The sequence below is a fragment of the Giraffa tippelskirchi genome, chromosome 1 (genome assembly GCF_054371585.1).
Source record: "Giraffa tippelskirchi isolate mGirTip1 chromosome 1, T2T-mGirTip1v1.2.pri, whole genome shotgun sequence".
Classification (NCBI taxonomy): Eukaryota; Metazoa; Chordata; class Mammalia; order Artiodactyla; family Giraffidae; genus Giraffa; species Giraffa tippelskirchi.
In genome coordinates, this window is record NC_137275.1 from 42,340,588 (window position 1) to 42,366,906 (window position 26,319).

The following is a 26,319-nucleotide window of genomic DNA, read 5'->3' on the forward strand; positions in this document are numbered from 1 at the left end:
TTGATTTAGGGTGTGCTTCTTGTTTTTGCTGTCAATTTTAGATTTAAATTGGTGTTACAAACTGATGTAGAATCAAGAATTTTTTATGATGCTAATGTTTCATACCCATTGTAGAAGTGAACTAATGTTCCCATTCATTACTGAATAAATTGAGTTTATTTCATTGAGAACTTAAATTTCATCTTTACTCATTTGTTAAATAATTTAAAAAGTATTTCAGCCTTTCTTTACAAGTTAAAATTGTTCTCAGAAATAATTATCTTTTTTAGCTATAATACAAACATAGTAATCTGCAGAAGCAAGTTTGACTTTTTCATAAATCATGATAAACATAGTTAAGAATTGTTGGGTTTTATAGTATATCTATTAAATTTCAGCACTACTTTTAATTAATGTTTATATCAGTAGATCCCCCAGTCCCAGAAAGATCTGTGATATCAGATTTAACTAACCTAAATTCCAAAGTAGGTCAGTAGGTCAGTAGGTTATTAGGTTAGAAAAGGATTTATTGTAGTTTCTATTTTTTAAACTGAGGTTATTGAGATAAACCTTTTAAATTAGTAATTTAATATTAATAATTAGATGAAATAAAATGCTCCTTCTTTAAGTTATAGGAACAAGTACATAGGAAGATAGTCTCTTTTACTCATGTTTGGTAATAGTAGCATGTTAGTTTGTTACTCATGTTTTTTTTTCCCTTAGCCCAGACTCTAATATTGGACAGTTAAAAGGAAGGAAACAAGAAAAAGGCAGCAGTTAAATTTTCCTGTTGTAAAATAATACATGTTCTTAGAAAAATTTTAGAAAGTGCTAAAGAAAAAGTAAAAATGGAAAAAATCCGTACGCCAATTACTCAAATAACAACAGTTGATATTTTGACATATTTTAGATTTATGTTCAATATATTTTAATGTCACTGTTACTGCTGTTGGATGTTTAAATCTTTCTACCTTTACTGTTTTAAATAATAGTGCATTCAGTGTCAGACTTTGGATACATCTCTGCTTACTTCCTTTTTTTCTCCCCAAAATGAGATTACTAGGTCAAAGGACTTAAGTGTTTCAAGTTATTGACACTTCTCACCAAACTTTTTTTTAAGAAAGGGAGTGCTCATTTACTCTCTTAAAGCATTGTTCAGTGTCTATTTCATTTCTCTGTCACAAACTTCTCAGACGGTTATTAAATGTAATAGACACTTGAGAGTCATTTTCTTGTCCTCAGGGCAGTGTTGACACTGTCAACTTCTTGAAGTACTCTTTTCTTTTAATTTTAGTGACAAATAATCCTTCATGGCTTTCTTCTTTATCTTTGATTGGTCCTTTTCTGTCTAGTTGATAGTATTATTAACACTAATTATACTTAAAATTTATGACTCGTTTGTTGGGTTTTCTACATACTTTTTCAAACATATAACATAGCTGATCCTCAGAATGGGCTAGGTACTTCTGTTATCTCCGTGATCCATAATTCACATTCAGGAACTATTTCCGAAGCCCATTTCTTTACATTTTTTTGCTCTGCCTTCTCCCCATTTTATTGGCTACTTTTCTGCTTGTCTCTAAAATATTACTTTTTCATCAGGTTTCAGCCTTAGCCTTTTTTCTCCTTTTATATGTTTTTTTTTTTTTTCTAGAGAAGTCCATCTAATCATTATCTTTAATGTGCATATTTACTTGGATGGCTCCCACTTGACATCTTCACCCAGTTCTTTTCTGAAAGCCACACCCATATTTCCAGCTGCCTGCCCTACATTTTTCCTCTTGCATGTCCCATATATATCTTAAGCATAACATGTCTAAAACTGTATCCATCATTAGAAATATTTGTGAGGTGTTTGTTTCACAGTGATTAACAGCATGCTGCTGTGTGCTGTGCTTAGTCACTCAGTCGTGTCCGATTCTTTGTGACCCCGTGGGCTGTAACCCGCCAGGCTCCTTTGTCCATGGCGATTCTCCAGGCAAGAATACTGGTGGGTTGGCATGCCCTCCTCCAGGGGAGCTTCGCACCCAGGGATCGAACCCACTTCTTCCTCATTGCAGATGGATTCTTTACCGTCTGAGCCACCAGGGAAGCCCAAGGATACTGCAGTGGGGAGCCTATCCCTTCTGCAGGGGATCTTCCTGACCAGGAATCGAATCAGGGTCTCCTGGATTGCAGGATTCTTTACCAGCTGAGCTACCAGGGAAGCCCGATTAAGAGCATAGTTCAAGCTAGATGATTGGGTTTTATATCTTACCTTTACTGCTCATCTTGGCCAGCTTATGTATTCTCTTTGTGTTTCATTTTCCGCATCTGTAAATGATAGAGATAATAATAGAGCCTACTTCATGTGATTGTTGAGTCTTAAATGAGAGAAAACTTTGAAGAATGCCTGGCACGTAGTAAATGTTCAATAAATGTTAGCCACTGCTTTCAACATCATTCCCTCCCTCTTTTCTCCAATTTATTTCTCCAGTATTACCTATCCACCCCACAGATGTGTCCAAGCCAGAATTTGAGTGATACTCTTGACTTCTCCCTGCCCTCAACTTCTGTTAATCAGTCACCAAATTCTGTCTAGTCATCTCAGTATCTATTAAAATTTCCATTTTTTAAAATGATCTCTGCTTCTATATTGTTTTACCTGAACTGTTACAATACTATACTTCAACTATTCTCTCTAATTCTAGTCCTGCCTCCTTATATTCTGTTTTCTGTGTTGTAACCAGATGATGGCTCAAAAGAACAAGTGTCTTTTAATGTCAGTTTCCTGCTTAAAACTTTTCAGTGTCTTAATTGAGGGGAGTGGGGTTGGGAGTTACCTTCATGTGACCTTTCATGATCCACTCACCTCATCATTATCATCTCTTACCACCACCTCTGTTACCCTTGGTCCATAGGTTTTTGCTCCAGTCAACACTAAGGTACTTGGTAGTATTCTAAAATCACAGTTCCCTTCTCATGTCTCCAGACCTTTGTGTACATTTTCTTTTGACATTGATGAAATTTCTCTCTTTGCTTAATGAAATCTTATTTTATTCTTAAGATCTCAGTTTACGTGTCACTTCTTCAGGAGACTTCCTTAACTTCTATGTCACTCCCAGGGTGTTCAGAGAACATTTTGTGCCTTCTCTGGGAAGCACCTCAAATGCAGTGGCTGTGTCTATTTCACCGTTTCAAAAGTACAGTCATTGTACTACTGGACACTTGTATTAGCACTCAGTAAATATTTGCTGAATGATAAATATATGAAGTAGAATTTTTAAGGAATCACTAATATTTAACTAAAATCTGTTTTTACTTCACTTCTTTGATTTCTGTTGAAAGAAAGTGAAAGTCACTCAGTTGTGTCAACTTTTTTCCGACTCCATGGACTATACAGTTTATGGAATTCTCCAGGCCAGAATACTGGAGTGGGCAGCTGTTCCATTCTTCACGTGATCTTCCCAACCCAGGGATTGAACTGAGGTCTCCTGCATTGCAGGCGGATTCTTTACCAGCTGAGCTACCAGGGAAAGCTCCTCGCCAGGAATAATTTTTACATTTATTAGCTGTTTGTTTTCTTCATGGCTCCTTATTTAGTCATACTTTTTGTTGTTAGTTTTGTTTGGGTTTTAAACTCTTTTGAATAACTTTTAGGGATACTTAATATGGTAAAAAATACTATTTGTCATGCTACAGATGTTTAAGCCTTTTATTTTGGTTTTAAAGGGGGAGTTTCTATTTGTGTTTATTTTGTTAATAATTGATATCCCTACATATCCTTTAGACTTCACAACAGCTGCCTTAGGAAAGAATTCTGAGGCTTAGGATAATTAAGTTAATTGTCCCAAAGATTTTCATCCATGCCTTTCTGACTCTAAACTCATGGTCTTAACTTCTACTTTCACTCCTCCAGTATGTGGGTTTATTAGGTGCTTTAATTATGACTAACTCTATCCCAAAATACTTAATACCAAGTAGGACACTAGGAACTGGCTTCTGAATTTGCTTCATGCACATTTCAGGAATTCAGTTCTACTGCTCTGGTGTTTTTGATTCAGACCTTTTATATTTATTTGAGTCCCTAATCTCCAGGGATATCTTTTGTTGTTGCTATAAAAAAACAGTCTCTTTTTGTGCTCAAAAATACTCCCTCTTTTTTTACTGTCATAAATTTCCGTGCGTCTTGCTGTCATATTACATACATAGCATATTCTTGGTTTTTAAAAAGTACATAAAATGGGCATTGCATAAGTCAGATGCAAACTATAACTATAAAGTTTTGCATTAACTTTGGCACGGTTGGGTTGGTCTTGGTTAATTCAATTATTCACAGTGATTATTGAGTTTTTGTTGTTGTAAAGTTGCTAAGTTGTGTCCAACTCTTTGTGACCCCATGGACTGCAGCACACCAGGGTTCCCAGTCTTTCACTATTTCCTGGAGTTTGCTCAAACTGCTGTCCATTGAGTCAGTGATGGTATTCAACCATCTCATCCTCTGTCATCCCCTTCTGCTCCTGCCTTCACTCTTTCCCAGCATCAGGGTTTTTTCCAGTGAGCTGGCTCTTCACATCATGTGGCCAAACTATTGGAGCTTCAGCTTCAGTATCAGTAATGAATATTCAGGGTTGATTTCCTTTAAAGGTGACTGGTTTGATCTCCTTGCTGTCCAAGGGACTCTAAGAGTCTTCTCCAGCACTACAGTTTGAAAGCATCAATTCTTCGGTGCTCAGCCTTCTTTATGATCCAGCACTCATATCTGTATATGACTACTGGAAGAACCATAGCTTTGACTATATGGGCCTTTGTCGGCAGAGTGATATGTGTACTTTTTAATATGCTGTCTAGGTTTGTCATAGCTTTTCTTCCAAAGAGCAAGTGTCTTTTAATTTCCTGGCTGCAGTCACCATCTGCAGTGATTTTTGGAGCCCAAGAAAATAAAATCTGCCGCTGTTTCCATTGTTTCCCCATCTATTTGCCATGAAGTGATGGGACCAGATGCCATGACCTTAGTTTTTTGAATATTGAGTTTTTTTTGGTTTTTTTTTTTTTTTAATCAATTTATTTATTTTAGTTGGGGGCTAATTACTTTACAATATTGTAATAGTTTTTGCCATACATTGACATGAATCAGCCATGAGTTTACATGTGTTCCCCTTCCTGGACCCCCCACCCACTTCCCTCCCCATCCCATCCCTCTGGGTCATCCCATTGCCCCGGCTCTGAGCCTTTGTCTCATGCATCGAACATGGAATGGTGTTCTGTTTCACATATGATAATATACATGTTTCAATGCTATTCTCCCAGAACGTCCCACTCTCACCTTCTCCCTCAGAGCCCATAAAATTGTTCTATGCATCTGTGTCTCTTATTCTGTCTCGCATATAGGGTTATCGTTACCATCTTTCAAATTCCATATATATGCATTAGTATACTGTATTGTTGTTTTTCTTTCTGGCTTACTTCACTCTGTATAATGGGCTCCAGTTTCATCCATCTCAGTAGAACCGATTCAAATGTATTTTTTTGAATATTGAGTTTTAAGCCAGCTTTTTCACTCTCCTCTTTCACTTTCATCAAGAGGCTCTTTGGTTCCTCTTCACTTTCTTCCATAAGGGTGGTATCATCTGCATATCTGAGGTTGTTGATATTTCTCCTGGCGATCTTGATTCCAGCTTGTGCTTCATCCAGCCTAGCATTTCACATGAAGTACTCTGCATAGAAGTTAATAAATAAGCAGGGTGACAATATACAGCCTTTACATAACTCCTTTCCCAGTTTGGAACTGGTCCGTTATTCCATGTCCAGTTTATCTGTTGCTTCTTGACCTGCATACAGATTTCTCTGGAGGCAATTAAGGTGGTCTGGTACTCCTGTCTCTTTAAGAATTTTGCAGTTTGTTGTGATCCACACAGTCAAAGGCTTTAACTATAGTCAGTTAAGCGGATACAAATGTTTTTCTGGAATTTGCTTACTTTTTTTAATGATCCAGTGGATGTTGGCAATTTTGATCTCTGGTTCCTCTGCCTTTTCTAAATCCAGCTTGTACATCTGGAAATTCTCAGTTCGTGTACTGTTCAAGCCTGGCTTGAAGGATTTTGAGCATTCACCTTGCTAGCATGTGAAATGGGTGTAATTGTACCTGTATTTGTTTTATCTTCCTGATAAATTTGATGCTTTTATTTTTATATAATGTCTTTTTAATCTCTTGTGATCGTTTTTTACTTGAAGTCTGTTTTGTCTGATACAAGTATGGCCATTCTTGCTTTCTTGGTTACCATTATGCATGGAATATCTTTTTCGAGTCTTTTAGTTCCAGTCTCTGTGTATCTTTAAATCTAAAATGTCTTTCACAGATAGCATATAGTTGGATCTTGTTTTTTTTATCCATTTACCTACTTTCTCTTTTGATTGGTTTCATCAGTTTATTTGCAATTAAAGTAATTAGTGATAGGGAAAGACTGTTGCTATTTAGTTCATTTTTTTTTGTCCATTTTGTAGCGTTTTCCACTTTTTTTCCTCTGGTGTTCCTTTGTGTTTCATTGATTTTTTAAAAAAATTTTTATAGGGTTTGATTCTTTGATTCTGCTTTGATTCTTTTCTCATTTCCTTTTTAGGTATCCTCTATAGGTATTTTCTCTGTGCTTACCATAATTTTAATGATATATTTTAAGCTGCTAACATCAAAAACTCTACTCTTTTACTTCTCTCTCCACCACCACACTTGATCTCTGTTACAAATTACATCTGTTTATATTCATCATATATAAGTGTTTGTTAGCACATATATATATGTATGTTCATTAACATACTTTATAGTTATACTTATTTTTATACTTTTTGTCTTTTAACTTCAGTGGTTGTAGTTTTTTAAAGTTCTTTTAGAAACAATTATTAGTGTTTAATGTTTCCTATATATTGTTTTGTGACAAAATTATTTTAAAACCTCTTTTATGATAAATGTTTATATAAGTTGAGTAAATCTAACAAAATTTTTTCTTGTTTAAATAGAATTCTGAGACTGATGGTCAGCCATACAGAAGAATATATTGAAATTACAGTTTTCTGAAGAATCAGTTCAAAGATCTCAGAAATACAAAAGGTAATGAAATGATTGTATCTTGAAATGTGCTTTGAAATGACACATCCCTAGGAAGATGAGTTGAGGAGAATCAGTGCTAAATTATTGTTTTTCATAGTGGAATTCAGTAGATGATGGGTTAAAGATACTTTTCGGAACAGAAGCAAGTGCTTTTAGTAATTACATTGGGACTACTCGAATAAATTGGGACTGTGTAGTCACCCCACCTAAAACAGAAAGAATCAAGAAGTAGTAAGCTGCTGCTGCTGCTAAATCGCTTCAGTCGTGTCCAACTCTGTGTGACCCCATAGACGGCAGCCCCCCAGGCTCCACTGTCCCTGGGATTCTCCAGGCAAGAATACTGGAGTGGGTTGCCATTTCCTTCTCCAGTGCATGAAAGGGAAAAGTGATAGTGAAGTTGCTCAGTTGTGTCCGACTCTTAGCGACCCCATGGACTGTAGCCTACCAGGCTCCTCCGTCCATGGGATTTTCCAGGCAAGAGTACTGGAGTGGGGTAAGAGGTATTAGAAATGGGCAGTTAACTACCAAAGGGAGGAGTTAACGAGATGAAAGGCATTGAACGTAGAATATGGGGATCAGAGAACTTTGGTTTTTTAATAAGTCTTGTAAAACTTTTTGGACACTTTAAACTTTGAACAGGTATACATTTGTGAAAATCAACACTAAGTTTTAAAACAAGAGAGGAGAATTAATTAAAGATCTTGAAATACCAACTGTACACAATTGACAAATTGTTTTTCTGTGAAAGGGAGCAGAAAAGGAGGACAGTACCTGAAGAAGATTGGTGGGTCAAGGAAGTTTTGTGTTTCGTTTTTTCTTTAGGGTAATACACTAAGATTTTGATCAGAATGATGCAGTTTTGGAGGGAGAAATTAGTGATGTAGAAATGGAAAGTTTTGAGAACAACAGCAGATGGGATTCAGAGGACAAGTAGTATCATATCATTAGATACAGCATAATTTATTTTTAATGCAGAATGTGTTACATTGTGTATGAATTCTTTTCCAAAGATGGACTGCCAGGTATTGAGATTTTCTGTTAGTTACCTGTAATGTTGTGTGCTGAATTTAAAATATCCCTGCTTCCATATTGGCAGTCTTTGAATTGCTGATACAGTTTATTAGTTATTAATAGCTCCCCATTTGATAAATTTTTTAAAGTTGTTTTTAAAATGATGTTTATATCTGGTCAACCACTTGTAAAAGAATGAAACTAGAACACTTCCTAACACCGTACACAAAAATAAACTCAAAATGGATTAAAGATCTAAACGTAAGACCAGAAACAATAAAACTCCTAGAGGAAAACATAGGCAAAACACTCTCCGACATAAATCACAGCAGGATCCTCCATGACCCACCTCCCAGAATATTGGAAATAAAAGCAAAAATAAACAAATGGGACCTAATTAAAATTAAAAGCTTTTGCACAACAAAGGAAACTATAAACAAGGTGAAAAGACAGCCTTCAGAATGGGAGAAAATAATAGCAAATGAAGCAACAGACAAACAATTAATCTCAAAAATATACAAGCAACTTCTGCAGCTGAATTCCCGAAAAATAAACGACCCAATGAAAAAATGGGCCAAAGAACTAAACAGACATTTCTCCAAAGAAGACATACAGATGGCTAACAAACACATGAAAAGATGCTCAACATCACTCATTATTAGAGAAATGCAAATCAAAACCACAATGAGGTATCATTTCACACCAGTCAGAATGGCTGCTATCCAAAAGTCTACAAGCAATAAATGCTGGAGAGGGTGTGGAGAAAAGGGAACCCTCTTACACTGTTGGTGGGAATGCAAACTAGTACAGCCACTATGGAGAAGAGTGTGGAGATTCCTTAAAAAACTGGGAATAGAACTGCCATATGACCCAGCAATCCCACTGCTGGGCATATACACCGAGGAAACCAGAATTGAAAGAGACGCGTGTACCCCAATGTTCATCGCAGCACTGTTTACAATAGCCAGGACATGGAAGCAACCTAGATGTCCATCAGCAGATGAATGGATAAGGAAGCTGTGGTACATATACACAATGGAATATTACTCAGCCATTAAAAAAAAATACATTTGAACCGGTTCTACTGAGATGGATGAAACTGGAGCCCATTATACAGAGTGAAGTAAGCCAGAAAGAAAAACACCAATACAGTATACTAATGCATATATATGGAATCTGAAAGATGGTAACGATAACCCTATATGCGAGACAGAATAAGAGACACAGATGCATGGAACAATTTTATGGACTCTGAGGGAGAAGGTGAGGGTGGGACGTTCTGGGAGAATGGCATTGAGACATGTGTATTGTCATATGTGAAACAGAGCACCATTCCATGTTCGATGCATGTGACAAGGGCTCAGGGCCGGGGCAATGGGATGATCCAGAAGGATGAGAGGGGGAGGGAGGTGGGTGGGGGGTTCGGGAAGGGGAACACATGTAAACCCATGGCTGATTCTTGTCAATGTATGGCAAAAACTATTACAATATTGTAAAGTAATTAGCCCCCAACTAAAATAAATAAATTTATTAAAAAAAATAAAATAAAATAAAATGATGTTTATAAAAAACTTATACCATCCTGCCCTCTGTTGTGATAAAATAGTAATGTAGTGCTTACTCAGCTGGTGATTCATATCACTGAATGATTTTGAGCTCAAGTTGCTTATGTAAAGGAGCATTTGATTCCTAGCTGTAACTTGATCTTTTACATAATTTAATTTGTTCCAACTACTGAAACTGCTCCTTTTAAAGACATTTTATTGCATACCATACTGGTCTATTAATGTCAATATTTAAGAAAAAAGAGTTTTAACAATAATATTTAATCTGTATTAGAAATTCCTGCTATGAGTAGGAAGTTCACATGTCTTCTAAAAACGAGTCCTTAAGAGTTCATAGCATGAACATGTGTAAACTATACCTAGTCTTTTAGTACTGAAAACATGGGTCCTAGAATAGTCCCGACACAAGACCTGTGGCTGCTCCCACATTACCACTTTGTTTTGTTAATCAAGGGAAATCTTCTAAAAGTTATTTTACTTAGTTGGGCCTACTTCACTTCTTCCTTTTATCTTTCCCTTAAATATATAGCATGCCTATCAATTGGCTGGACAAGTAGAGAAAAGATCTTGGACTAAGCTGTCAGAGATGTAATTTTATGTTGTTCAATTAGTTGGACAGCAAATAGTGTTTGGAAAAATTCTGTTAACCAACAATAATAAAATAGCTTAAGAAAGCATCAGGCTGTCTTCTAAAGCATTTTGAATTCACCTCCCTTAGAGTCAGCATGGTCGCTCCTGTATAGTCTTTAAGTCCTTATTCTTTGGGTCTTTTTTTTCCCTCTAGTTTGTCCTATTCTGTCTTTTCATAATTAAACAAGTGGATATTTGGTGCCATATAAGGCTCAAATCTGGTCTTTTAACTTTAAACTGAAACTGTTCTTTTTTTTAATTCACCCAGGTTGGCTCTGTTACCTTTGGACTGTTATTTTTGTTCTAATGATAGAACCACCCTCTGTTATTATCATGATGATAAGTATGTCTGTTGGACCAGAGGTCTGTACTTAGGTGATCTTTAAAGTCTCTTCTAACTCTGAAGTTCTGTAATTTTGTGTTGTATTTGCTGATGTTGACCCAGACACTTAAAATCACTATCTTGTCCTGGAATTAGTTCTTTTTATTTTTCTTAACCACCGCCCCTCCCTCCCCCCCCACCCCATTATCCTCCCCACTATCTTTTAAGAACTCTTAGCCCTGCACGGTTCCACTTCTGCAGCCATAACCACTTAGGCAACCCAGCATCATTTATCAAGAGTTATTGTCTTCCTCTCATGAGTGTACATTTGAAAACAGTGATTGAGTATTTTAAAATTTCATGTTCTTTAATATTCTCTGGTTAGAGAGACAGATCAATTTACACTATTTTCTAAATTTTAAATAAAATTTCTTTTGGCTCAAAACTGTTAGGATATTAGAATTAAGGTGTTTATTCAATATTTAACTCATGACTGTATCTTTTATGGGTAAAACCTGCCTTCTACTTTAGAAAAACTGTGTAGAATATAGAGAGAAATTTTAGGCTTATGATTGAGTTTTAAAGCAGTAATTTTTTTTAAAACAGTATATTTTAATTCTTTCGGCGTGAGCGGAGAAGGCAATGGCAACCTACTCCAGTACTCTTGCCTGGAAAATCCCATGGATGGAGGAGCCTGGTAGGCTGCAGCCCATGGGGTCGCTAGGAGTCGGACACGACTGAGTGACTTCACTTTTACTTTTCACTTTCATGCATTGGAGAAGGAAATGGCAACCCACTCCAGTACTCTTGCCTGGAGAATCCCAGGGACAGGAGAGCCTGGTGGGCTGCCATCTATGGGGTCACACAGAGTCGGACACGACTGAAGTGACTTAGCAGCAGCAGCAGCAAAATATGAAACTTTATAATAAGGCTGTTTTTCGGTTTACTTGCCTTCACCCCCTTACTACTCCTGTTGTCTCTCACTTTATACTCACTTTAATTACTCTGGTAATTAAAACTTTCAGTTGTAATATACCTACATTTTTCTCTGAAGAGAAAAGTTCCTCAAATATGATGCCCTCTCATCTCATAAAGGCCCGTGGCTTTGCATATTGCTATTCTTGTGGCCTAGAATCCTGTCAACTATTACCTCTTCTTGTCCTTTAGCCTGTTACGTCTAAAACTTAAATAGTCATACAAATCGCATGAGGACCTTGTTAAAATGTGGATTCTGCTTTACTAGGACTAGAGCTGGTCTCAAGATTCTATATTTTAACAAGCTCTCTGATGATGATGTTGGTCTCAGGACCACATTTTCGATAGCAAGAATCTCTGCTGCCTGACAATATGACTGTCATCAAGAATATTTCCTCTGACTCCCCGCATGTACCTTCATTATCCCTGTTGCTGTAATTATTTAGTTATCTGCCTCCCTATTTAATTGCAGATTTTTGCCTATAATGATTGTATCTTTCATCCTTTTATTTCCAAAGCTAACTGTACTGTTTAATAGAAAATAGGCTTTTAGCAAATGTTTATCGACCATTAGCTGGTGTTCTTAAAGCTTACTTACCTAGACTGACATATGTAGCCTACTTACATAGCTATATAGTTATAATCTGTACTGAATATAGTGGCTTTTTGATTACTTTATTATAGAAAGAAACTGAATTATGGTCTTCAATTTTTTTTTCCTCTGTAGCTCTTTTTATAGAAGAAAACAAAACAAAACCAAACCTCAAATGTGCCTCAGCTAAGGATTATTTTCTGAAAATAATGTTCTAGTCCTTTGTAGAAACAAAAACATTTTGAAATCTCTATGATAAACATATAGTATTTCTCAGATTATTTAATACTTTGTAGAAATAAGTTTTTTAGAAAACTAATGACCATTTATTTTTCCTTCCACTCAAGGAGAAGTACAAATGTCTACCACAAGACGAAAACGTAACATGTTATGTTGTTTACCGTAAGCTGTAGTAAAATGAACTCACTTGTTGACAGGTATGTTTTTAGAGACTCATTTATTTTGAATTATGTAAAGCTATTTTACAAATTCACTGTTAGAGTAGTGGTCTGTATCACTGATAAAAGAAGTATTATGCTTAATGATTAATACTATTATACTTACCTTCTGTGCTGAGCAAATGTCACATAATAGTAAAATGTATTATCTAGAGCCAAAGTCAACAGCATGTGGCTTGTGTTCTGAATGGATCTTGAGCTGTAATTTTGAGTGATTTGGTCAGAACTGCTCTGAAAGGAATTACGACAATTTCAGGGGTTTCCTTGGCACTTTCTGGAATCATCTATCTCCTTATCTATTGGTCCTAACTTCAGCCATTTAAACATCTAGCAGGTGTGACTCATAAGAGGTAACTGTAATTATTAATAGGATTTCATTAGTTAAAATTATAATCTTTAAATCTTACTCTTAGGTAAAGGATAGGCCTCCTTCAACTTTTTTTTTTTTTAACCTTTTAACATGTTCGACACTAGAATTCATCTTAGAGTAGGCTTCAGTTCAGTCGCTCAGTCGTGTCCGAATCTTTGCAACCCCGTGAACTGCAGCACACCAGGCCTCCCTGTCTATCATCAACTCCCTGAGTAGGCTTATCAGAGTTTAATTGGTAGTTTTATTAAATTTCTTAGTGGACATAATAATGGACTTCCCTGGTGGCTCAGACAGTAAAGCGTCTGCCTACAATACAGGAGACCCGGGTTCAATCCCTGGGTCGGGAAGATCTCCTGGAGAAGGAAATAGCAACCCACTCCAGTATTCTTGCCTGGAAAATCCCATGGATGGAGGAGCCTGGTATGCTACAGTCCATGCGGTTGCAAAGAGTCAGACACAACTGAGCAACTTCACTTTCACTTTTAGTGGACATAATAAGTCTTATCATCAGTGGTATCTTAAATTTGATGAAATACAGTGACAGCTTTTTAAAAATACCTACTCTGACAGCTAACACGCAGAGCACTTTTTGTGTTTTAACTTCATTTAACTTCACAGTAATTCCATGAGATTTTACAAATGAGGGATCTGTAGGTCAGAAAGGTTAAATAGCTTTGTTTTAAGGTCACATAGTAAATAAAAAGCTGGAGTTACGACCTGTGTTGGTCTCTCTGACTCTAAAGTTCCTATGCTTTTACTTTAGTATACTGTGTGATTTTTCCATAGGGGATTCTTTAAGAATTTTATAGCTAGACTTGTGCACAGAAGTGACTTTTGACATCTAGAGGCAGCTTCCTTCCCTTTTCTATGAAGTAAATAGTGAAGGTACATACTTGACCAGAGTTTAAGACCTGAAGGGCAAGGAGTTTCCTCAGGGAGCCCTGCTTACCGCTGCTATAGATTTGGGCTGTGCAGTAGTTTCAAATGGAATCTATGTGTAGTCTTTTTCTCAGAAAGAATGTTTCTTCACTACTCCTGATGTATTAAATATGATTTCAGTGTTGTGCTTTTGAATGATTTCCAGTTCCCATTCTAGACAGTATGACATCTAGGGATGACATCAGAATGTTCATCCCTAAATATGAGTTCATTTTAATGTGAGTTCATTTTCTCTCTGAATATCATGAAAGTTAATGGACTCTCTCCTCAATGATGTGCATTTACATAGAGAATTTTTTATAAATTTTAGTGTTTACATAGAACCCCAGAATTTTGCTATGGTAGAAGATTTGTAGATGATCTCAATTGTGGGACTCATAGGCACTTGATAGGCCACAGAAAGATGTGGTTAAAGGAATCAATAATGAGTTCATGTAAAAGATCATAAGTCACTTGAAACTATTTAATATTGCCCCTTAGGTTAAGGAGTTAGCCACCAGGTCTCTAGATTTCAGAGAGGCTTTTGTTAGAATGCTCTTCCTCTCAGTCTTCCCATAACCAACCCCTTCTTGTCTTTTAGATCTTAGCTCAAACGTTCCCACTTCAAGTCCTTCCCTAACCACACAGACTAAAATAACCACCCAGTAATACAAACATTGCTCCTTTAAAAATAAAAAACAGCTCATACATTTTCATGTTGATTTTTTTTTTTCTACTAGGAAGTAAGCTGTAGGGGAGCAGGGACCTCTAACTAACTGCTAACTGCTTAGTAGCCATGTCTAGAACAGAGCGTGGCACGAGAGTGCTAACAAAAAAAAAATGTTTGTCAAATGAATCAGTAATGAATGAAATTATATCAGTGTAAGTTAACATTCTGGATATTGTGATGTTTCTGAGTGATTTGTATTTTATAAAGTAAATGTCTATTTTAAAAATGTGCTACTATAATTAAAGACAATTTTAAGTGAATCATTTTTTAATGGCAAATACACTGATTTTCTCTAGTTACTAAAAGTTTGAAATAAGATATTTAACTTTTGATTAAATTCTTGTTTATTCTAATAAACTTTTTAAAATGTAAAACATAGTTGAACTTTTTTGTATGTATTAGAAAACAGGTTAGTAGTTATTGGGTTTGAATTTGTGCAGTCTGTAACTCTACAAAGATCCTAGGCTATAATTGATTAATTTACATTTTGTTTTAGTATTGCTGTTGCTTAGTGAATCTGCTCTTATTTTCTGTATCTTTTCCTTTCAGAGATGATGGTAGTATTTTTGATGGGTTGGTGGAAGAAGATGACAAGGACAAAGCAAAAAGGTAGTTAAACTTACGATGTAATATAGTAAAAAAATAAGTAATAATAAATGTAATGGTAAATAAATAGTAAATCAGTGATTTCCAAAAGCTATCTGTCTTAAGAACTTAGATATGTTAGAAAGTAGAAGAGCTGAGGATATCAGTATGTAGTTTATAAATTAAATAAAATTTTCCTCTTAAAGTGCCCTTCTCACCACATCACATTATGGCACATAGTATTTACATGACATCACTGGGGATGTAAGCCTTCAATCACTTGCTAAGGGAGGGTTTGCCTAGAGTCATCATTATAGTCACTATTTTTCCTTAACCTACTCTATTCTTTGGAAGCAATTTATTTAGTATAGCACACTTCAGAACAGAGATGGGAGAATTAAGTTTCACCTCCCATGGGGGGATCTTATACTCCAGTGCTATGTTATTTATTCAGTTGCTTGGTTTGTTCCAGCTTTGGCATTTGGAGGTCTTTCAGGGTTGGCTTCTCTGTGTCTTTTGACATGCCTCCATTCTCCAATAGAAGGGAAAATAAATGATGGGGGAGGATGGGGAGAATTGATGGAGAGGTATCATCAAGTAGGTGAGCAGATGGCGTCTAAAGCCATGGTGGTGATGGTGAGGGTTTAACCTTAACTATGGGCCTTGATGGTAATTAAAGTAGCAGGAGGAAGGGTCCAAATAGCGTTACAGCCAAGTTTGTAGTCACTGAGAGTGAGCAGTACTTTTCTGGTTTTTTCCCAGTCACATTGAACTATGTGGGTGCTTAGATGAGGGTAGAGGGTGTTGTAGCATTACATTCAGAAACAAAAATAAACATGTAATAAATAATAGTTCCTAAATGTCTGTTTTAGCAAAATAAAAGGTACTAGGATAAGAAAAATATTGAGGAAAGCCATATAACTTTATTCAAGTAAATAAAAAGACCTGTACTTGAAGCTAAACATATATAGGATAACTCCTTTCCTTTCAGTCTAGTGGGAGAAAGTTTCTATAAAATATTTTAGGGTAGAGGTTAAGTCACTGTTAAGGTGGGAATAATCAGACTTGGCTGAATGAAGAGGCAGAACTTTGAAGAATTAACTTGGACAGATTTAAAGGCCAAATTTGTAGATGGATAAGGTGAGCTAAGGGTTTTCTGTTTGCAGAGACTTTGAAGGTTTGTTTGATCATGTTTTTAGGGGACTAAAAATACTATGGTTGTGGGAAACCTTGGAGAAAGAAGGCCTCTTAATAATGCTGTCAGAATTACCCAGACCGCATTGGGCTGTGACATCTATGAGCTGTTATTATTGAGGTCATAACAAGGGCTGAGTACTTCCAACCTGAGTGTAACATGAAGTAAAGTTGCTTTAATGAGTGTGATCCAGTGGTAGAATTGGCAGTGGTATTTGATTTCCATGTATTTCTTACACTTGAGTTAAAATGCCGGTTTTAAATTATTACTTCATGGTAACTGTATGATCCTGGGCATATTCTGTTTTATGCCTGAGTTTTCACACCTATAAAATGAAAAATAATAAGATCTACTTCATAGGAATTAAATGAAATTTTAAATGTTTCCAATAATGCCTAACGTATAAATATACAGTAATGGCTCTAAATTTTACCTCCTACACATGTCTTCAGATATTTCATAGATACTAATTCTCTGGTGCTTATCTCCTGCTTATACCTTTCTAGAGGAGTAGAGCTAAATCTGTCTCACTTCCTCTAGTATATGTCCTTTAACATGTCAAACAAGCAATTTCACCATACTTAAATTCTCCCCAAACCATCTCTCCACCCAAACTAACATCTCATGTTATATTACATGGTAACTTGGAAATTCTTTTCGATTTTTCTTTTGCTTCCTCACTCCAAATCTGATTTACCTAGAATTGCTAGTTCTGCCTATTAATCCTCAGACCCACACTGCTGTGTTAACACTGCCACTGCTGTGGTTTATAGCCTAGGATATTGCAGTTGCCTCCTAAATGGTCATCTGGCCTCCAGTCTTGTTTGGCATACAGTAAGTTTTCAGTAGCTTTTGTTAAATGAATTGTTTTACATGGATTCTTTCATTACTTGGTTGCTGGAATGGTCTTACTAACAAGCAGTTCTGTTCATGGCATTTCTTTGCTTAAAACCTTTCAGTACCTTTCTCTATTTAATGACTTTCACTAAAACTAAAATCCTTTTGTGTAGCACAAAAACTTAATGATTTTTTTTCTGAGTACTTGTTATTCCGAACTGCCCAGCACCCACACCCCCAACTCCAGCGTACTTGGGCACAGAAAGCCTGTGCTCTGGCCACATTAGCCATGCTGAGCTGCTTGTGATAGGTTTTCATCTTTGTACAGGTTTCTTGTGTCTGGAATGGCCTTCTCACACACCACTACCCCCCGCCCCCTTTCTCACTCAGCCTTCATGCTTCGATTTAGCACACTTAGGAGTTTCCATAGAATTTAGGTGAATTTCTTGAAAGGGATTATCTTTGTCCAGTATTCCTAGTCCTTGTTAGTACAGTCTATCATTGTAACAAAGAGTTTAGTGTTTGGTGAGGGGGTCAGTTAATTTCTATTGCATTTCTTAAGAGTTTTTTTTGTATTTCTTCCCAGTACTAATATGGAATAAATGCTGCTTCTTTACTGAAAAAAATTAAATTAATAGAATTATCCTCTGACCTTTTGGGAAAGTAGTATACTTTGTTTAAACAAAAACTGAATTCTGAAGTCTGACTTCACAAAGAGCATATAGTTAGAAATGTTACAGAATGATTAGTTGGCTCTGTAAATAGTTGTATTTATTTTACAAGTTCTCAATACAGCTAAGAATTTGCTCCTAGTTACTGCTTCACTTAGAACAGTGGGAATTATTCATTTAGCACATATATTTTGAGCACTTACTGTTTGTTAGGTGTTATGCTTAAGTACTTAGATGAAAAAAATTGGGCTCTACTATCAAGAAGCCCATGGCTCAGTGAAGAGACAGATATGCATGCAAGTGGTTACAGCTCTGTGTTGGAGGCTGGGATAGAGGAGTAAAGAGGAAAAATGTGTGGGTAAGCCTGAGGGTAGAGAGATTTTCATCTTTAGATTTCTGTTTATAATTTAAAGCTTATAGGAGATGGATAACTTTCTCCTATTCAGTAATTTTTAATAATTTGTATTTATATATTATATGTACTTTCACAAAATATCACAAATTATCACTAAGGTAATAATAATAGCCTTGTAAGGGAAACACAAATTCTTGATGAATATTAGATTCAGTAAAAATTGAGATTTGAACGTAATGTGTCTTAAAAACAGTTATGCCAGGTGCTTAATATGAAAAAGTTTCTTTAGTGGTTAAGCCAAGAAGAAAAATTGTTGTCCTAATTATGTTGTTGGTAACCTAGAATATGAACATTCATTACCATTTGTATTCACAGAAGTATGTGCTCTGTGGTTGTGTCCATATTGTGCATTGTATTAAACTATTTGTGTAGTTAAATGGATTGTTTGAAAGCTGCTTATGTAATTTTTTATTCCATCAGAGTATCTAGAAACAAATCTGAAAAGAAACGTAGAGATCAGTTTAATGTTCTCATTAAAGAACTGGGATCCATGCTTCCTGGTAATGCTAGAAAGATGGACAAATCTACTGTTCTACAGAAGAGCATCGATTTTTTACGAAAACATAAAGGTACATTTTTAACTTTGTAAAATGGATTTTTTTGTAATAACAGACTCTCTCTTAAAGCATAATGTGATAGAATCCTGGCAGTGAGGGTTGAGACTGGATGATTCCTAACCTTTTTTTAAGAGAAAGAAATAATTGTCTTTTAATGATTCCCTGGTATGTTCTTTCTTTCATTCAACAAACATTTATTTAGTGCCTGCTATATCCTTGGCTTCCCTGGTGGCTCAGATGGTAAAGAATCTCCCCGCAATGCAGGAGACCTGGATTCAGTTCCTGGGTTGGGAAGGTCCCCTGGAGGAGGGCATGGTGACCCGCTCCAGTATTCTTGCCTGGAGAATCCCCATAGACAGAGAGGAGCCTGGTGGGCTCCAGTCCATGAGGTCGCCAAGAGTCAGACGTGACTGAGCGACTAACACACATAGCCTAGATTCTTGTGGTGCAGGGTAATAGTTCTGATCCTCAAGTAACTCAAACCAAGGGAGACAAATAATATATAAACAGCTAATTAGAATGCAAGTAATTATAATGTGAGTGGTGCTTGTAAAGAATAAACTTTATGTGAGAACACAGAGGAAAGAATGTGTCAGAGAAGTCATAAAACCAGTTGATTTTTCAACTGAGTCTTCCTTTTATCTTAAGGAAACATGTATCTTAAGGAAACAGCATTTCACATGGAGGGAGTAGTATGTGTAAAACCAGAGAAGCAAGGAGAGGTCAGTTTAACTGGAGCACAGAATTGAGTTGGAAAGTTATGAGTGTATTTGGAAGAGAATCGAGTCAGATCATGAGATACGTAATTTAACCAGATTACTTCAGTGACTAGGAAATAAACACGGTTTTAAAGTGATTATTTGTTAAAGAAAATCACTTTGAGTAAATATGTCACGGAAAGGAAATTTTAGAGAATAGTAAGTATTTTGGTACTTAACAGATGCTACTTAATAGAAAATAGGTGAAAAACTTGTAGAAGGACATTTACTTTTTCCGATGCAAATGAACTACAGAACTTCTCAAAAGAGAATTTGTAACTAGTGCTTCTGTTTCTCACTAACTCACTCTGTAATATATTACTAGCCTGGTTTATGCTTCACCACTGTTTAAAATTATTTTTGTTAATTTTATTAATGCCATGACCCCCACCCTCTCTGCTGCCAATAAAGCAGTAGCTCTTTCTTATACCTCATCCTCTTCTGCATCCCTGAAACACTGGAAATTTTTACCTGCCCTCCACTGGCTTTCTTTTTCCTTGTTCTGAGATACACTGGACTTCTTCATTCACCTCCCTCTCCCAACCAAGCTAACTTCTTTCCTCTTTCTGCCCTCTGAACATGACATTTCTCTAGGTCTTATCTTGTGTTCATGCTTTCTCTATGCTCTTACCCTTGGTTTTGCCTCTCTGTTAAACTGCTAAGTCTGTATTTTTAGATGCAGACTTTACAGTTTTTCATTTCCAGGTAACTTCTGGATCTTTGGTTTTAAATGTTCTCAGACTCAACACATCTAAAATTGAATTCATTTTTGTTTTGTCAAGTCATCTCTTTCTTTCAGCTTTCCATTTTCACACCACAATCCTTTCATTCCCCTGGGACTCAAACCTGAGAAGAATTTTGCATTTTTTCATCTTCTTTAGTGTACAGTATCACAGTTGCCAAATTTTGTTGATTCTTCTGGTAATGTGTCAAAATTGCTGGTGTTCATTTTTAGTGCCTACATTGTCATTACATTTTATCTCTACAAATGGTATTCTCACTAATTTCTTTGTCCCTTGTTAGTACACTCATTCCTCAGACATTGTAGCAGTTCAGTAAATGATTGTTGAATGAAATGAAATGATATGCATGCATAATTATTTCCCCCTGACAATAGAGGATTAATTTTGGCATTTAGATTTTTTTTTAAAGTTGGGCTTATGGTTCTCACAAAATTAAAATTTACCTGAAATTGAAAGGTAATTCTTATATACTTACTACTCTAAAAATAAACCTGGGTTTAGCTAAACTTGATGGAATTTGTTTATGGATTTAAGTCCTTTTTTCTGAATGTATATAATTGATGTGAATTTGAAAAGCATGATTATATTCCACAGAATTAGTAGCTGTAGTTATTCATATCTAATACAGACATTTCCAATATGCCAAATTTGGGGTGCCAATTCGTTATGCTGTATTTATCTATCTGATAATAGAGACATCAAAACAACTTAGTCCATATTTTCCACTGCAAAATAGAGTATATTTTGTAGAGTAAAATCATTTTACTTGGTTGTTTTAATATGTCTGCATTTAAATATGGAAAAAATATTGCCTAGGTACAGATTTCATCATTTATGAATAGCTTTTTATAACAATCCGTTAGAAGTATGTTGCAAAATAAACTATAATAATTGTGTTAAAATAAGTGCCGAAAGTTAGGGAATCTCTAAATTTTGACCAGCTTCCTACCACTAAGAAAACATGCCAGAGGACACTGAGTAGAATCACTCTGGGTTTATTAATATAAAGTTTTTGCCTAGAATTTTAATTTAGTCTCTTTGATTAATTAAGAGTAGAACACCTTAGACTGGGAAGAATCTCTGCCTGGCAATAGGCAGGCCTAAAATAATTCTTTTTTAAAAGCTGACTGATCTCCTTGGCTCCTTTCCTCCAGGTTTATATCCTTAGGTCTGTTCTAGGTACTACTGTTTGAAAGGTAAAGAAAGAAAGGAGAAAGAATATATTTCTAATGCTTCATCTAATCTGCTTATTCTGATTCTTATTTGATCATTGTGTAAAGCAGGAAGCAATCTGAGGCCAGTCAGGAACAAAGGTTCTCAAAGCTCCCCAGAGAAAATTCAGAGAGACTGACATTTTCAAGAGACTAGTCTTAAAGTTATCCAAATTATTCAAGCAGATGACCTGCTACATTAGCTCAAATATTTCATCATACCAGAATTTGGACCTCCTAATACTTACCTAGACCAATAAATGTTACTGACTATGGCTCTCCTCTTTAATTAGTGCCACTAATGTGTCAATCTGTTTACAGAAATCACTGCACAGTCAGACGCTAGTGAAATTCGACAGGACTGGAAACCTACATTCCTTAGTAATGAAGAGTTTACACAATTAATGCTAGAGGTATGTCCAGATTAATTTTTGAAAAGTTTTATTTTCTTAAGAAATCACAGGGGTTACCAATTCTAGTATAGTTTTAATAATATTAGTTTAATACTGAAAAATCTTAATTCAGTGTAAGTCAACCAACTATTCATTTAAAATTAACTGATGTAAGTATTGTAATAAAATAGTACTATATGTGGTAAAATAATGCTAAATCTTTGTGCTTTCAATATCATCTGAATTTTTGAGAGGCTTAATAACTCAGAAACCTATAACTACCAAGTTCTCTACCTGGACAACACTAACATTTAAATGAAAAATAAAATATATTATTCATTACATATTAAATATTATGAAATGTATTTTACTGGACAGTAGGATTTTTTTAACAAATTAAAATCCACCTAAACACAGCATAAAATGATACTAAATGAAGTATTTTGAAAATATCAAAATAATGAAATATACATTGAAAGGCAACTCTTCTCATTTTAAATAGAAACTTCTAAAGGTTTTCCTTCTGAAAGTAGATGTTCTTCTATGACAGAATTATTTTTGAATACAGTTCAGATCATACTTGCTTAGAATTGCAAACCTTAATATGTCATGTAATCAAATATAAAATCCACAAAAATTTTGAGTCACTCATATCTATCAGTTTTACTTTTTAAACATTTCCAATTTAGATTAATAAGGATATCTTCATGCACACAAAGTACAGAGTTCAGTATCAGATTTCTATGAAAGCTTTTATTTTCCCCCAAAAAATAATAATAAATAAAGGTGGTATTATACTTGGGTGTTAACAGTTAAGGATAAGAAAAGTAGATAAGCAAAAGAAGCTAGAGACAGAAGGAGTAGAAGAAAACAATTGAAGTAGAGATTGTTAAATAATTTGCATTTCTTATTCTGTTTGTTCAGGTTGTTCTTTTTAAGCATATATCTGTGTGGTATATATATATATGTAAGAACCATGTCTCAAGTGTCTTTGCATGTTGATTCAAGTCCAAAGCAACAGTATTTTGCAAATTATTGAATTATTTTTCTGTTTTTACTAGGTAGAATAGTTAATTGCTAGATTATGTCTTTATATATTCAGCAGAAATGTTACCATATGAAAATTTGTTTGAGTGTAAATACATTGTATATATACTTAAAGCCATGCTTAAAACCTGAAAAAATAACTGAGCATGTCTTACATACTATTACCTCAGTGAATCCTCACAGTAGTCTTATGAAGATACACTATTAGTATCCCTTTCTTACTTTCAGATGAGGAAATTGAGCAAAGGGATTATGAAATTGCTCAAAATAAAACTAATCAGCTGAGCCAGCATTCACTGCAGGAAAACCAGCCTCTGATCCCTGTGGCCCCAGCCCCTGTGCCCACTGCTGCTCATGGCACTTCTTCTCAGTGAAAGTTAGCTGTGGCACAGAACTTGTAGCTTGGTAACCAGCAATTAGCTCTTTAAATCAGTGGACACAAGTTACAAACCGAATAATAGTTCCAATTAATTTTTTCTCCTCTAAAAAGGAGTTTGACATTGTCCAAAATTATCTCTTTAGATTAACTAATACATTTATGAAAGGGTGCAAACAAGCAAATGTTTGTAACCCCAAGAAGAAATCAAGTCATTTAATTGTTCTTTAAATTTTTCTTTATTGCTCAGTGCCATGATTTAATACCATCTGTGTTATCATAAACCCTTTTAAAAACCTTTTTCTTCATTTGGTTGTGTCGGGTCTTGGTTGCAGCATGTGGGATCCTCTTTGTGGTGCATGGACTCTCTAGCTGTGACATGCAGGTTCTGGGGTGCGAGGGCTCAGGTTGTGGCTAGCAAGCTTAGTTGCTACCAGGCACATGGGATCTTACTTCCCTGACTAGGGATTGAACCTGTGTCCTCTGCACTGCAAGGTGCATTTTTAACGACTAGACACCAAGGAAGTCCCAGTCATAAACGCTTTACTTACCCTGCTTTTTGGTGTGAAAATCTTCTTTTTTTAGTAATTTTTCTTCATTTTATTTTTACTTTTTTTGCCACACTGAGTGGCATGCAGGATCTTATTTCTCTAACCAGGGATCAAACCTCCACCCCCTGCAGTGGAAATGCAGAATCCTAACTGCTGGACTGCCAGGAAGTCCCCCCAAATTTTCTTATAAATTCATAAATTAATGTAATATCTATATTTAAGAAACTTAGGAAGGTAAATTACCTATTCAATAATAAGCTAAATCGAAAAGAATTGTCTTCAGATTTTTCTTTACAGTGAACAGATTTTAACTTAATTGCAAAGACACATGTAGTACATATGTAGTATTAAAAATAACTAAATCAAAGAGTCTAGAGATTATAACCTTATATATAACAGAATATTTAAACATGTTAATTTTGAAACTATAAATTAGTTATCTCATGATTATCCTCACAGCTTTTGAAATTACATTCCTCAAAAATATTACATTTACTAACTTTTAATATGTCAAGCATATTTTTGATTTTTAGTGAATATTTGCAACTGCTAAGTAGGCATTTTAATGTTCATATGCCAAGATTGAAGGATATGTATAATTGTGTGTATTGTAACCTGGGTTCAGCTAACCTAGTTGTGTTATTGTTGGCTTATCATGTTGATTAGATTACAATCAGGCAGTCTGGATGCACTTTTCAGCAGAATTTCAGATGTAGGTTTTGTCTAGGAATGTTAGAGCTGCTAGCAGAAGAGCTGGGGTCATTCAGCTCAAACTCTTCATTTTATGGATGATGCCTAGAGAGATTGGAGCTTGTCCAGTCAGCTAATTAATCAAAGAACTGAGACTAAGATCTCAAAATTCACTTCTACCTTGTGTGTTGGCTGTCTTTCTTCATTCTTCCATTGCCACCCATCCCTCTACCTCTTGTTTCTGATGCTTAAGGAATATTCCTTGCTACCCTTGTTGGGGATGTTGAGATTAACCAAGAAAATAAGGGCAGTTTAGCCTTGCTAGACCTCTGTGCCAAGTTATCTCTGTGTGGAGTCATATCCTGGTACAGAGTTCTTTCCTCTTGACAGCTGGCAGCTCTCCCCAGTACTCTACAAGAGAAGGGCCAGGGCCCTGCCTGCCTCATCTCAAGGAGGTTCTGTCCCCTTCCTTGGGACTTCCATCCAGTCTTGCCAGATTAAGTACTCACTAAGTAAACAACCAACATGTATACAGGCCTCTTGATATGTGCAAAGTGGATGTAAAGTAGATGTCAAATAGGAAGATGAGTTTTAACTAATGAGCCCTTTCCCTCCTATCATACAACGTGGACAAGGGATAACCTTCACAGTCTTCAGTCTTGGGATAAGGACGTCCTTCTGTCTTGTTCCACATCTCTCGAGTATTCCTCCTCAAAGCCCCTCCTGTTTTGGTGTACATACCTACCTTCTTGGAAAATTACATCCTTCCATTCAAAAGAAGTTTGAACTCTGGATCCTTTTCTTGTGTTAAGACTTGGCGAGATGCTAATGCAGGCCTTTCTCTGCTGAATCTTTACCTGCTTTGGAAGAGAAGGGGGCAGGCTCTGCTTCTGGGAGTGGGATCAGGTCTTTAAGAATTCTGATTTTAGTTTATTCACCTCACAGAAGAGAGCTGCATCCTAATTCCTAGTAGATCTCCTAGGAGCAGGTAGAGATCATCATAGAAAATAGTAATTTGCTTTCAAAGATGACACAGTCTAGCTTCACATGAGAAAAGCATGTTCTTAACATCATTTTGACCCTTTTCCTTAAGAAATAATACTGGCGTAATTGTATTAAAGAGTTTTTGTGAAAATTTCATGAATTTGCTTGAATTATAAGGTTTCATCCCCTCCCCTTACATTAGCCAAGAATGAGTTTGTCTGAGCCATTCTGGAAGGCAGGCATCTGCTCAGATTAATTACTTGCTGATACCCAAACATCTTCCCTCAATAAAAGGGGAGGTGGGGGATGCCTTTTTCCATACATTGACCATATACCTCAACAATTACTTAGAATTAGAGGGAGGCTTGCTCTAACTCTCAGATACATAAGTAACATACAGGTATTTTTTATTTGCCATGTGCCACACGTATGCCAGGTGCTGCAGATATACAATGTTGCAGATACAATATAGTTCTTACCAGAATCATATCCTTTGAGAGAGCCCTATACTTACACAAGAAATTCAGATTTAGTGTGGTAACTATTTGATAGAAGAGGAACTCCTCTTGTGATATACTTTATCTGCTGTATATCTTGAATATCTCTTCTTTTTTTTTTTACTTGTTTGTTTATGGCTGCTCTGGGTCTTGGTTGCTGCGTGTGGGCTTTCTCT

General features: G+C 35.8%; 1 protein-coding gene across 50 annotated transcripts in view; it reads left to right on the forward strand.

Moving 5' to 3' along the window:
• The window catches only part of CLOCK (clock circadian regulator), a 119,580-nt gene that overhangs the window by 42,280 nt on the left and 50,981 nt on the right, over positions 1-26,319 (forward strand). For 37 of the 50 annotated variants that reach the window (XM_081589393.1, XM_081589646.1, XM_081589402.1 and 34 more), the window contains 5 exons: positions 6,973-7,063; positions 12,506-12,595; positions 15,184-15,243; positions 18,758-18,906; positions 21,928-22,019. In XM_081589393.1, the coding sequence (XP_081445519.1) occupies positions 12,549-12,595; positions 15,184-15,243; positions 18,758-18,906; positions 21,928-22,019 (348 nt within the window). In that variant the 5' untranslated portion in view covers positions 6,973-7,063; positions 12,506-12,548. The remainder of the gene's footprint in view (positions 1-6,972; positions 7,064-12,505; positions 12,596-15,183; positions 15,244-18,757; positions 18,907-21,927; positions 22,020-26,319) is intronic. The other 13 variants (XM_081589480.1, XM_081589619.1, XM_081589422.1 and 10 more) reach the window with 1 other exon arrangement.